This window comes from Ambystoma mexicanum, chromosome 12 (assembly GCF_040938575.1).
Source record: "Ambystoma mexicanum isolate Mex_15411 chromosome 12, UKY_AmexF1_1, whole genome shotgun sequence".
In the NCBI taxonomy this organism is placed as follows: Eukaryota; Metazoa; Chordata; class Amphibia; order Caudata; family Ambystomatidae; genus Ambystoma; species Ambystoma mexicanum.
The window spans coordinates 444,098,147-444,111,175 of NC_090936.1; the positions used below are offsets into that span (position 1 = coordinate 444,098,147).

Genomic DNA, 13,029 nt, shown 5'->3' on the forward strand with positions numbered 1-13,029 from the left:
TCCCTACCCCTCTCTGACTTGAGTCAGATCTCCTTAAGTTCCAGAACCTTCTCAAGACCTTCCTTTTCTCCTTATCCTTCTCTCTCCCTCTCCACTGCTAATCTCATGCTACTGCGACTGGTTGCCTATGCTCCCTTATGAGTCTTACTAGGGCCAGGCTTCCCTCGACCAGTCTCCCTGCACTCCTTCCTACCAGCACTTGCTCTGGGGCACCCTTACCTGACCAGCCTTCTGTGGCTAGTCCAACCCGCCTCCTTGCACTTGCTCTCCTCTCTCCCCCTTGCACTTGCCCTCCTGGGCTCCCTTTAGCACTTGTCCATCACTGGGCCCACTCCCGCCAGCACTTCTCCCTCGCCACCCTCTTCCCCATCCCCTTCCTCCGTTCTGATCTCCCCCTTCCCTCCTGCACTTCTTGACACAACACTTGCACAATCCGAATGTCACAAGGACTGGTAGGACAGTTATTATTGTTTTTCCTCCTCTGCTTCCCCCTCCCCCCTTTTGTCTTGTGGCACCTGATAACACTTTTTGCTGTACAGGTGTCATACAAATGTTCAATAAATAAATAAAATAAAATAAATAAATAAACCCTACATTGTCCTCGCATGTCAAAACATCAGCCCGAGATCAGCTTCCTCGCGTCATAATGTGCCTTTTGAATGCCCATGAGGCCCCGGCATGCCTAAGGATATGCTTAAGATCATTAACAAGGGAAATGCCTTTGGATGCACCCCACTTTCATCGTACTCTAGCTCACCCAAATGCAGGTCCATTTCCATCAAGATACAGCAGCATCTTCATTGCACAGGCAAGCCCATGTTCACATGTCCCATGTGGCACACTACCCTCTGCACTGACCATCACCGCTCGGCTGCATCACAAATCGTACCTAATAGGCCAGTCACATCCAGGAGGCAGGACTGATCATTATCTAATCCTTTCCTGGGTTCCCAATCACTCTTGCCCAAGAACACTTTTACTTTTGCATCTAAAGCAAGCATTGCCACCACTCAGCTACTCTGACCTGACCTTTGCCCTTACCCCCTATAGAACTTGGTTTCCAATCCATTCCTCCATGTACCTTTTAACAAGTTCAACAGGAGTTAATGGCTGTGGCAACGGGTGTTCAAACATCCCCTCCCCTAGCTGGTAATTCATGTCTCCTTTGGTGTTCAGCAAAGTATCCTGTTGCTCCTTCTCACCCAAGAGGACTCAGTCCTCCTCCTTTGTCTCTGCATCTTCACTATCACTTGCTGAGCTGCCCATCACTCTTAATGAATGGACCATGAACGTCCTTGCACTTGTGTGTGCTGTTGCCTTCTAGCTTGGCATCACTCTTGCGGCTTGTGCTTTTCAGTGTGCATCCATTCCTCTGGGGCCAGAGTCCCTCCTGCACAAACACATTACACGCAGCTGTTTCCTGCCCTGCCTCTTTGCAGGCCATCTTCATGCCACACGGGTCACTTGTGCATGTTTCGTGAGCCACATACTTAGCTGAAGTGTGTATGTCCTCTTCAAGTCACACTGTGACCTTCTCGAGCAAACAAAAACTATTCTTTCTCTATGGCCGTTCCTGGTGCCCCGCCCCCACACTCCAGCTACCTCTTTACTTTACCTCTTGAAATACTAATCCATGATTTCTTGCAACCTACCATCCCCTCCATCACGCTTTTCACTCTGTCCTCCAGCTTTCTGTCCATCTCCTGCACCTCCCTGAATGTTGCCCTCCTCCTTCTGTTCCCCACTGTGCCTATCGCTTTTTGTCCACTCTAAAAACCTGTCCCTCTGCCTGCTCAGCGCCTTGTGCACCCACTGCAAATCTCTCTTCTCAAATCTCTGCATCTGCCCAATCCATCAAATCACTTCCCATATTGGGCTCAACCTCCACTCCCCAATCCAAAATGGCTGCTGTATGCATGGTGCAGGGTTTCCCTGTGTACCCACGCGTACAGCCCTCTAACAGCCCATAGCTGACTCCTTCCTGCTCCTAGATCATGCTTCTTTTTAGGAAAGCATACACCTCCCCACTGCTTGCCTCCCACACCCATTATGGCTTGTGGGATAGCACGAGCAACCACTTGCAAATAAAACACCACTACACTTCCTAAACGGTGTTGCTATCTCTGTACTTGTCCATGGAAAGGTACCGAACCCCTATGCCTTCATGCTGTAGTCTGCAACCACACTGGCACTCCCCTATAGGTATGAGGCTCCCCCCCACTGTCCCCCTTGGTGCCCAGAGGGTGTCCTTCTTCACTGTTAATGGCACAAAGAGTCCAAGGGCTCACAGCAACCCTGAATGCTTTTCCAACCAGGAGAAGGAATGTTGAGGGCAAAGGAAAATAGTTTTAATGACATTCTAGATTGCAAAATAAAGAATGAGGAAAGAAATAATGGTAGTCACTGATCCAATTTCAAGCAAACATCCCCCAGGAATATCTCAAGTGTCAGTTTGTTCCCAAAGGTGTTCCTGCAGCGTGAGCCATCTCACCTGAGGATTTCACCACGTGACTGTGGCTAATACTAACACGTGGACAGGCATCCATACATAAGGTGGGCAATGTGGAGGTTTGACGTCTTTAACCAAAGGCTCTTTGTGCCAGTGTCGCCACCTTACAATGGCCCTGCCTTATAAACAGCAGCCAAACTAATCTGAGAAGTTCGAGGCTAATTTACAGTTTTGTTTTCACGCTCGTCTGGACATGCCGGAGCCTCATAAGCACAGTGTTGGGAAGCCCAGCATATGGCAAGCGAGTATAGTCCAGTTTAGCTCAAACAATGACCCCGGTCAGTAGCGCTATATGCCTCAACCTCTTTCTCAACCTGCTTCATAAAAGAAAGATCTTCATAAAAGCGGGCACTCTTCAGGTCCAAAGAGAGGGATTCCCTTTTCAAAGTCATGTGATCCCGCGTTCTAAATGCCTTAAGTCACTGTTGGCTGCTACAAGTCCGCTTTCCCCACATCTGCTCCGGCTTCCTGCATTCTTTTTTTGCACTATTTAAGTGAAGGAGTAAAGCATGTGTTGTGCACTTGTGAGTTGACACTAACTTTATTTGAAATCACAATAGCCACACCTTCAACGGGGGACCACGTGATGCTATTACTGGTTTTTAGTACTTTGAGGAATCCGTCCCTGTACTCTTAAACTCCTACAAACAAAATGACTACTTGAATGACTAGAGATTAACTCCTCTCTTTCATTGGGGTTTTTCTTCCTCATTTGCACTAAAAACTGCCTGCCGGGGCAGGGATAGGGAGATGGGTAAACAGTGATCGGACAATGACTGGATGAAGCTGGGACCATGAGGGGGACCCTAGATAAACATTAACATCGAATTCAGCAAGTGGTCCCTAATATAGGCAACATGCTGAGATAAACATATTGTCGGCTCCTCCCTCCACTTTCTGAAACCTATGTTTTGCATGGCTATCTCCCTAGAAATCTAAGTCACCTGAATGCAAGTGATCTTTTTGAAGCCAAGTCTTCCTGCAGCCCATGCAGATCTCCACAGAGGTGGCCCTATACCTCATTGGTTGATAGACCACCCTAATGATCAATAGACCACCCTAATGATCAAGAAGTGGTTGGAGCTGTAGGCACTTTGGACCTTAAGGTCTGTAAATAGTCTCTGTTCCCTAAAAGGCAGCTCTGTGGCGTCAGAGGCTCCAGAACCAAGGGCATGTCCTCCCCTTTTCATCACACTCATTCTTTATAAATGTTCTAACTAGAAGGGGCCATAAAATACATTAGCCTTATCCGAGTCTTTACCAAGAAGAGGAGGCCGCCGTTTGAAAAAGAGGTGTCCTGAAATTGGACTCCTGGAAAACATGGATTCAACATCCAGCCTCAGCTTCTTAAGGACTGGTCATCAGCACTGAAGAGACAAGCCTTCAAAACATGAAGAGTTAAGCCCTGTTTCCAAGATCCAATCCTCAACAAAAAGAAGGATTCACTTCTCTTCAACCCATACATTAAGGAACAACCTTGATAGAGATACGACAAAGTTGTGCCAAGTTGTCCATCATTACATAAAGCCCTCGACCTATGATAGTGGAGTTAAGTGTGCACGGCAGTTAAGTTATGCTAATTCATCAGCTCCACTTGAAAGTTCCAATACTGCTAAATCTGACCACATTTCAGAGTGCCCAGCTTTGTAGCTATGCTGGCATTTGCCAGTCGGATCATGCCTCCCTTTCCCGGCCTCTTTTAGCCACAAGCATTCCCCCATTTCAGAGTGCCTAGCTTTCTAGCTATGCTGGCATTTGCCAGTCGGGTCATGCCTCCCTTTCCCTGCTTCTTTTATCCACAAGCATTCCCCCATTTCAGAGTGCCCAGCTTTCTAGCTATGCTGGCTTTTGCCAGTCGGGTCATGCCTCCCCTTTCCTGCCTCTTTTATCCACAAGCATTCCCCCATTTCAGAGTGCCAAGCTTTCTAGCTATGCTGGCGGTTGCCAGTCGGGTCATGCCTCCCTTTCCCTGCCTCTTTTATCCACAAGCATTCCTACATTTCAGAGTGCCCAGCTGTCTAGCTATGCTGGCATCTGCCAATTGGGTCATGCCTCCCTTTCCCTGCCTCTTTTATCCACAAGCATTCCCCCATTTAAGAGTGCCCAGCTTTCTAGCTATGCTGGCCTTTGCCAGTTTGGTCATGCCTCGCTTTCCCTGCCCCTTTTATCCACAAGCATTCCCCCATTTCAGAGTGCCCAGCTTTCTAGCTATGCTGGCATTTGCCAGTCGGGCCATGCCCCCCTTTCCCTGCTTCTTCTATCCACACGCATCCCCCCTCGTGCACAGGCGGTTCTTTAATAATGGCATAACATAATGAAGAGCGCAGGGGGTCTGTAGTTTGACCTGACAGTCTGCAACGTGTACCCGCTTCCCCTATTCATAGAAGGCTGTTGCTATATCTGAGCACTGTTTTAACGGAGTGCCAGAGAGTCTTTTGCACAATAGAGACAACACTATTCAGGTTGTGTGAAGAAAGCTAAATCGGCCGCCAAAGATGACAGAAAATAAATCGGTCCCGTCATCCTCTTGGGCAGGTTCATTCTTTCTCGGTCAGTTTAGTGGCGGGAAGCTGTTGCGGGATGAAGAGAAGCACTTCCGGGTGAGGACTGCATCATCAATGTGGGCACCAATCGGATGCCACTGCTATTTGGACAGCAGTAGTGTGCCCATTAGATAATGGTTAGCCCTGTTCACCAAACTGCACTGCGTGAGGGTCTTGTCTATATATTGGCAGTGCTACGCTCTGGAACCTATTTGGTTCTGTTAAATGCCTTTCCACTAGTGCATTTACAATCCACGTGTCCATCCTCAAGGTTTATTGAGGAGTGCAGGATTATTGCAATTGAACTGTGAATTGTGGTTTAATTTTCAATGTAGTGAGCTTTGTTTAGATTGAGACTTTCTAGTAGCCTGAACATTAGCATTTCCAATACTTGTAGACGTAACTTTTTTCTTGTTTTGGGGTCATGGTAACAACACTGCGTCATTAGTAACATTTGTAGACATTACCCTTTTAAAGATACTAACCCTAACTCGGAAAACATTTACTTTCAACTGAGTTCCTATTAATGTGTGTTGGTGTGGTGGCTGTATGTCAGAGTGCAATGTGTGGGTTTATGAGGCTGGGGGAGTCTCTGGGGGACTGTGTTGGCAGAGTATGAGCAGACTGTTTGTATGTATGCAGTCTGTATTATCTGTGCTTACGTTTGTATTTTGATTATTGCGCTCACCCGTTTTCTGAGCATGTTGTACGTGTGTACACATCTTCTGAGGGTCTTCTTTGTAGTTGCTGTGTGTGTGTGTTTCTATGCATAATCTGCAGACATATTTATTTGGATATCTATACGTCATTACGAGTTGGGCAGTGTGGGTTAAATTTGACGGTATTACCATATACTGCGGCATTACCGCACTGCCCAACTATGAGCTGGAGGTAAATCCGCAGACTTTCTGCCCATGTTCAGTGGAATTACTACCGTGGTAATTCCACCACAAATGCCCTATTGAGTCCTATGGACTAAAAACGGGACTTACACTGTCACCGCCACTTGGAATCTGGTGGTAATACCGCCAGACCAAGTGGCGTTAACAGTAATTAAATTGGGCGGTATACCAGCAGATTTATCAGCAGAATACCACCCAACTCATACAATGTGCGGGTGGGGGGCAAGGTATCTGCTTGTGTGTGTGGGGGAGTGATAGTACTGGCATTACTATTCTTGTAAGGAGTGTATCTTTAACGCTCTAAGTGAAAACATTGTCATGGAGCCCCTGTAATGTTCATACATGTTTATAGGAAATATATGAATTAACCTACACCACAACAATCCAGATAGAGAAGTGTAGAAAAAAGGAAATTACACAATATAGTTAAACAGGATTCCCTGTGTTTTCCTCTCTTAATTAGGGCCAATTGAAACCTAAACCTCACTAGTAGGTTTTGTGTCAATTATGTCCTCACATGAACAGTAAAGTATTAAATGAATCCTCCTTTTTCACTTTGGAGTATTCACTGGCAAAAGTAGTCCTTACTTAAACTTCGGGAATCCTCGTGAGGTCCTCACAGGTATAGTAATTCTGAGCTGTGTGTGTGTGTGTGTGTGTGTGTGTGTGGGGGGGGTGGGAAAGGGATTTTGTGTCTGATTGTATGCAGTGTGTGTGTGATGTGTGTGTGTGTGTATGCATGACTTTTTTGGTGTATGTGTTTGTGTAAGGGGAGCACTGTGTATTTGTATTTAATTGTATTTCTCTAGCGCTTTATGCCAAAGCGCTGAACAAATATGAAAAACGGTACAACAAATTGTGGCCCTATTTGAAAAGGGAGAAACTAGAGATAGAACGCATAAAGGGCGAGTGTTCCAAGATTTAGGGGCTAGACCAGAGAAGGAATGAAAGCGAGATGAAGCGCATGGTGGACTGGGAGTAAATAGTAGAAATTGGGACTGAGACCTGAGAGAACAAGAAGGGGAATAAAAAGAGATAAGTGAGGAAATATAGAGCATGACAGGACCATAGAGACATTTAAAGACAGTGCAAAGGAAATTATATAATAAGCCATCGTCAAAAGAAAGCCAATGGAGGGAAAGTAATGCAGAAGACATGGAATTCCGCAAAATAAAATGAAGAACTAGATGAACAGAGGAATTATAGATTGAATGTAGGAGGGCAAGTTGGGATGCAGGGAGTCCAGGAAGGATAGCAGAGCAGTAGAAAAGACGACAGAATACAAGAGAGGAGAGTAAAGACTGAATGGTTTGAGTGGTGAGGAAGGATGTACGTGAAAATAACGTAGGACGAAAAGATCAAGTTGCAAAATGCTGAGGCCCACTGTGCCGCATTTTGCAATTCGATCTTGACGTTTTTTTTTTTAAATGTCCCCCGCAGCCTCCGAATCCGAAAATACCGAAACAGGAGTGCAGGGCCCACCCCCATGACCCCTGCACACATACCTCTGTATTTTCAGATTCGTGATTTTATATATATGCCTAATGCGGGAAAACCATGGGTACGGTCTTCTGGATACGACCTTCTGGGTCGATACCGGTGAAGAATAGACAGGATTTATGAATTTTGTAAAGTTGAAAGCGACAGGACCAAGAGATTGCAGAGATATGGGCAGAGAAAGATAAACAAGGGTCTAAAATGACACCCAATTTGCGGGCCGTAGGCGAGGGTACAATTGAGGACGGTGGAAAAGAAATGGAGGCGGAAGAGGGGGGTAGTAGCTGCAGGAAAAAAGATGATCTCAATTTTGACAGGGTAGTGAGTAGTCATCCAAGCTTGGATTACAAGTTGACATGAGGAAATGGTAGATTGGAGTGGGGTAGTGAAGGCAGAAATCGATAGAAACATTTGGGAATCATTTGCATCAAGATGATGGGAGATTCCAAAGGAAGAAATTATAGAAGGAAGTGGGATAGTGTAGAGAGGAAAACGTAAGGGACCCAGGAGGGAACCTTGAGGGGCACCATAAGGGAAAGGCTAAGTAGAATAGAAATGGTCATGCCAGGTGCCTGGAAAGGTTTAAACTGTGCGAAACCAGTTCAAAATAGACCCATGAAAACCAAAGTGAACAAGAGACAAAAGAAGGATGGTCTGATGAACAGTGTCCAAGGCCACGGAAAGATCCACGAGTATTAGAAGGAAGTAAAGTTTAGAATAAGGAATGATGAGAAGGGAGTTAGAAACAGTGAGGGGAGCAAAGTCTGCATGTGCAAAGTGTGCTGTCACTGCACTTATATTATCAGCATAATGCATTTTTTTTTGTATAGTTACTGTGTTCTGAGCAGATTACCTGTGCTTATGTATGGACTAAGAACATTATAAACTTATGGCTTGTATCTGTCATGTGTGTGAAGATGTATGTGTAATTCGCAGACATACACAATATTTGTATGTCTGGTCATAGCTTTTTAGTGTGCGCATGTGTGTGTGTGTTTGTGTGTAGGGGGAGTGGTGGAGTTGATTTGTGTGTGGGAGTGGGTTTTGGGGTGCATGTTTGTGGACGTGTGTGTGCAGGGCCGGCCTTAGAGGCAGCAGCGCCCTGGGCGAATTGGCCAACAGGGGGCGTGCCCACGGAGTCACTTTTTTTTTTTTAAACCTCCTCGCTCCGGTGAAGAGGTAATTCTATTAATAGGGTGCATTAGCACCCTATTGTTCCTAAATAGGGCTACCGTGGGCGCATTGACTAACAATGAGGCTCCTGCCACCACTATGCCACCTCGAGGGAGCCCTTGAAAGACTCCCCAGAGCTAGTGTGGCGGGGGGCTAACGCCTTCTCCCGCTACGCTAGCTCGAAAGACTGGGTCGCCTGGCTCCCCCCCCCCCCAAGGCCGGGCCTGCGTGTGTGAGGGGTTGGAGTGTGTGGGTGTGTGTCGGCGACTGCACATAGTGTGTCTGTGTGCTTCTTTGTCATGGCTTTTTGAATACATATTTGGAGCAGATTGTGTGTGTGTGTACATTTTGAGCGCACTGTCTGTGTGTAGGCATATTATACATGTATTGATAGTAGCTGTGTGTGTGTCTGTGTGTGTACGCAGACGTGCATATTGTTTTAGTATTTGGACCCACTGCTGAACTCCAAATTATAGATGCATTTCTGTGGTCCTAAAGTGTCAATATCTCGAGTTTTGCTGTCTGGATTTTTAAAATGAATATTCAGCACACCAGTTCCAGGCAAATGTCTTGAATATATAGAAACCCCGTGCAAAAAAAAGACGTTTTCTTGAGCATTGTTTTTTGCTTGGCACCGTCTTTGAAATGTGACCAGATTTGGCATGTGTGTTGGCATGTGTGTTCGCATGTGGTTAACCTTTTTCTCCGAATGCGGTCCACCTAACACAAATCAGATAAAAAGTTACAGAGGACAATGCTTTCTCATTTTCCTATATAGAATGTCATATGCCCTTCATTATTGTGCTCCTACTGGAACACAATTCTACTGATGTTAAATCTTGGGCTGGGAAATTTGCTTGGAAATTCCAATTCCATGTGGATTGATCTAAGTAGTCATGGAATTATGGGAAACAGGAAATGAAAACATGAAAGGATTAACGTCCCTTTCTGGGCTGGAAATCCCCGAAAACAACGTGGCTTCCCTTTCCCGTCATCACGCTCTCAGCCATCACGTGACCTGGAGGAAGACCCCCCTCACACACTTGCCTGCCTCGCAATCTCCCCAACCCAAGAGCGCCCTCGGGTGGTGATGAGGGCAGCAGGGACGACCCTTCCCTCCCCTCTCCCAAAAGGGTCTTTGGAATCCACCTGTCGCTTCCTGTTGCTTCTTTAAAGCAGGAAATGTTCATATTCACTAATGTGATTGATTCATGGGGAAATCGAATTTGAGTGTAATTTATGTTCTTGTTAAGTCTGAGTGTGAAATAATGTGCTGGGAATAATTATGAATTATGATTAATTGGGGGTCTTTAGCGTGCTGACACAAGTTAATTGCATTATGGCGCAACCATTATTTTTGCATATTGAGATGGTAAGCAAGATGTGATTTACATATCATTTGTTGCGGGCATTGAGGGGAGGGGGCATAATTGGGAGGTGGCACAAAAGGTTTGAGTAGTAGTGTTTCAATTAGGGATTTCCTTTTCTCTGTTACTTCTTCTCTTTGTTCTGTGTCTTCGTAAAGTGGTGGCAGGTGGGTATGTCACGTGACTCTAAAAAAACACTGTCCCACAGTGCCAGACTGCATGTGCATTATATAAAACAGCACTTCATCAGTGCTCATGGTGCGTTATGGGACCATCCCCAAACCTCTACGCTTCAACGTCGCCTGCCCCAATGGGAAGGCATCAGTAAAGATTCTGTGTGACCTCACAGTGCACTTCTGAAAAATCACCTGTAACTGTGGAGGACAGAAGTTGTTTTTCCACCCAACACTATATGTGTGTGTGTGTGCATTTGCACAACCAATGACATGCTCCATAGGATTTGAACGGTATCCAGTCATTGCATCAAATACAAAGCATTGAATGCCAAAAGCATCCAAAACAAATGCATCGAAAAAAAAGCATTGCATTTTTTTCAAAGGTAAAGGTTTATTTTAATTATAATGGGTTTTAAGGGGTAAAAAAACTGGGGGTTGGGGGACCCCCCTATTAAAAGAAAATGCATTTGTTTTTTTTGTGCTATTTTTTAGTTGCTAAGGCATTCGATGCAATCACTATAAACTGGATTGGAACCCAATTGTCTATAATAGTTTGTGGAATTCCTAACAGAATACCTAAGGTTCGCATTATAATCCAGTCTTGCACACCAGGGAGTGTATTTTCCTGGACTGGTTCTGAAGCAGTTAGACAGTAAATGAAGAACTATGCATCAATGCGTCCATTGCGCTTGGTCAAGTGTTGTCAGATGTACCGAGGTCTAGCGTGTGATACTGTGTCTTCCCTTTCTATCCCTGCAGTGAGCATGCCAACGAGCGAGACAGAGTCGGTGAACACTGACAACGTGGGCGCCGGGGACCTGGAGGGAGAGAGCTGTGGAGCCAGACTGGCGTGAGTATGACTGCTGAGAAGGTAGATGGGTGGGGAGCCTCTTAGTGACTCTGTACTTTGGAGATTGGAAGGCTGGCACGTGGACATAGATGAACTGGGGCCTTCTTCTGCCTCCAGTTCCCTCACCTTAGCAAGATACTCCAGTTTGCCATTGGCCTAAACAGTGCCTCGGCAAGGCCAGGTTTGCATTTTCACTGTACTCTGTTATTTTTTTTTATTGTGCATGTGTGAATTGTTTTCCACTCATCAGATAAATGACTGAACTCAGGTAGCAGTATGAAGTACCCAGTAAAACTAGGAAAGTGGAATAGAGTTTGGACTGAAGAGGTATTTCAAGTAACCCTTACTCAGACCATTAAGGAAACAACATCGACCAATGGCTGCCGGTTTATGCAAGGGAATCTCAGTTTGCACACATAACAACAAAATCCGATTGTTGTTCTTGGGCTGTTTTCCAACCACAACTTCCGCTTTGAGAACACAGCCTAATGTCCCCTTCCCACTCTATTCCCTGTGCAGGGAACACCCAATATACTTCTCCTCTTTTATTTATTTTTGTGTTTCAAGGTTTTTATTAAATCAAATCGTTCAAGGTGTAAAAGGATCATGTTATATCCTGTATCCATTCTGAGCATACAGGACTAACAATATAAACTTAACTATTGAAATATGAGAGAGCCGTGCATGAATACATATTCATTAGTCATTCAAATTTCGATTTTAGAAGAAGAAGGGGGATACGTGTAGATTTACGAACAGGGACATGACATAACAGGAACTACTTCTCCTCTCTTATGAATTTAGACAGAGGAGGATCACTATGTGACCCCAAGTTAACTTGACCCCTCCCCATGAACGCAATCACTGAGTGCAGAACGGACTCACCGGGGCACTCACTAGCAGACAGGCTGCCAATGGCACCCTTGAAGATTACACGTTTCCCAATCGCTGTACCATAAGCGAACCAGCATTACGGCCAGAGGCGTAGACAGGGTAGGGCCTGAGCGGGCAAGGCCCACCCAAAATCTGAAGATGCCCACTCAGCAGCTCTATGTGGGCATTTACAGATGTTAATGTCACTGCGATGGGTCCAACTACATTAACTTCAGGCCCCATTTGTTTGACAAGTCTGGCTACGCCTCTGATTACGTCTGAGACAAAACCACTCTTCACAGTCATGAAGAGAGAACACATAGTCACTGTACTTTCCGCAAACTGAGAGCATTGGCAGCCCCATGCCTGCAGTCAAAGGTCATCCGTACAGCTGGAAGGATGGAGATGTTCTGCACCATATTTGCTAGTTAGGCTCTGAAATGTCCTTTTGCATCTTATAATTCATGAGCGAAGACATTGGGCCTAGTAAATGTTATCCATACTCTGAATGTGGCTTCATTCCGAGTGGGCTAGGGAGAATATGTATGACAAATGAGTCCCATACAACAAATACAGACAACGGGATGTAGCCTACAGCCATAAGGGAGACCATATATAGCACAAGATAACAGTGAATTTAGCCCAAAAGCTCTAAGTGCCTTCTGAGGAAGCTATTCTAATGGATGACATATTCTGCCACTACAGTGACACAATTCCTTTTTTCTAAAAGAAGCAGCACTATTTTCAGCACTATAATTATACTGCGGTCCAACTACAAAGTAGGAAACTGTTTATTTCATAATTTAAAACATGCTTGAATTGACATTAGAAAATAAAAGACCTTTGGGAAATGCAAAGTAGAAGGAAAAACACAAATCATGCACTAACAACAGAATAGAACAAAGTCGAATGGAAAACCGGGAAAAAAAGTGATCTTCATCACTTTGATATCTCTTGTTCTATTGCTGATGCCCACCTTCCTCTTATCCCGCTCTCCTCTTTCTCGCTTGTTCACCCCGACTTGCCTTCTGCTGTCTTCTGTCTTGCCATCTTCTCTTGACTCTCGCTATCCTCCTCGACTCTTTGTTCCATCACGTGACCACATTCAACCGTGGCTAGGTTCTCTCTTGCAGACCAAC

The 13,029-nt window shown here is 45.3% G+C and overlaps 1 protein-coding gene across 8 annotated transcripts in view; it reads left to right on the top strand.

Annotated features, from left to right (window-relative positions):
• The window catches only part of CACNA1C (calcium voltage-gated channel subunit alpha1 C), a 2,322,072-nt gene that overhangs the window by 989,309 nt on the left and 1,319,734 nt on the right, over positions 1-13,029 (top strand). For all 8 annotated transcript variants that reach the window (XM_069628642.1, XM_069628646.1, XM_069628641.1 and 5 more), the window contains exon 10: positions 10,927-11,017. In XM_069628642.1, the coding sequence (XP_069484743.1) occupies positions 10,927-11,017 (91 nt within the window). The remainder of the gene's footprint in view (positions 1-10,926; positions 11,018-13,029) is intronic.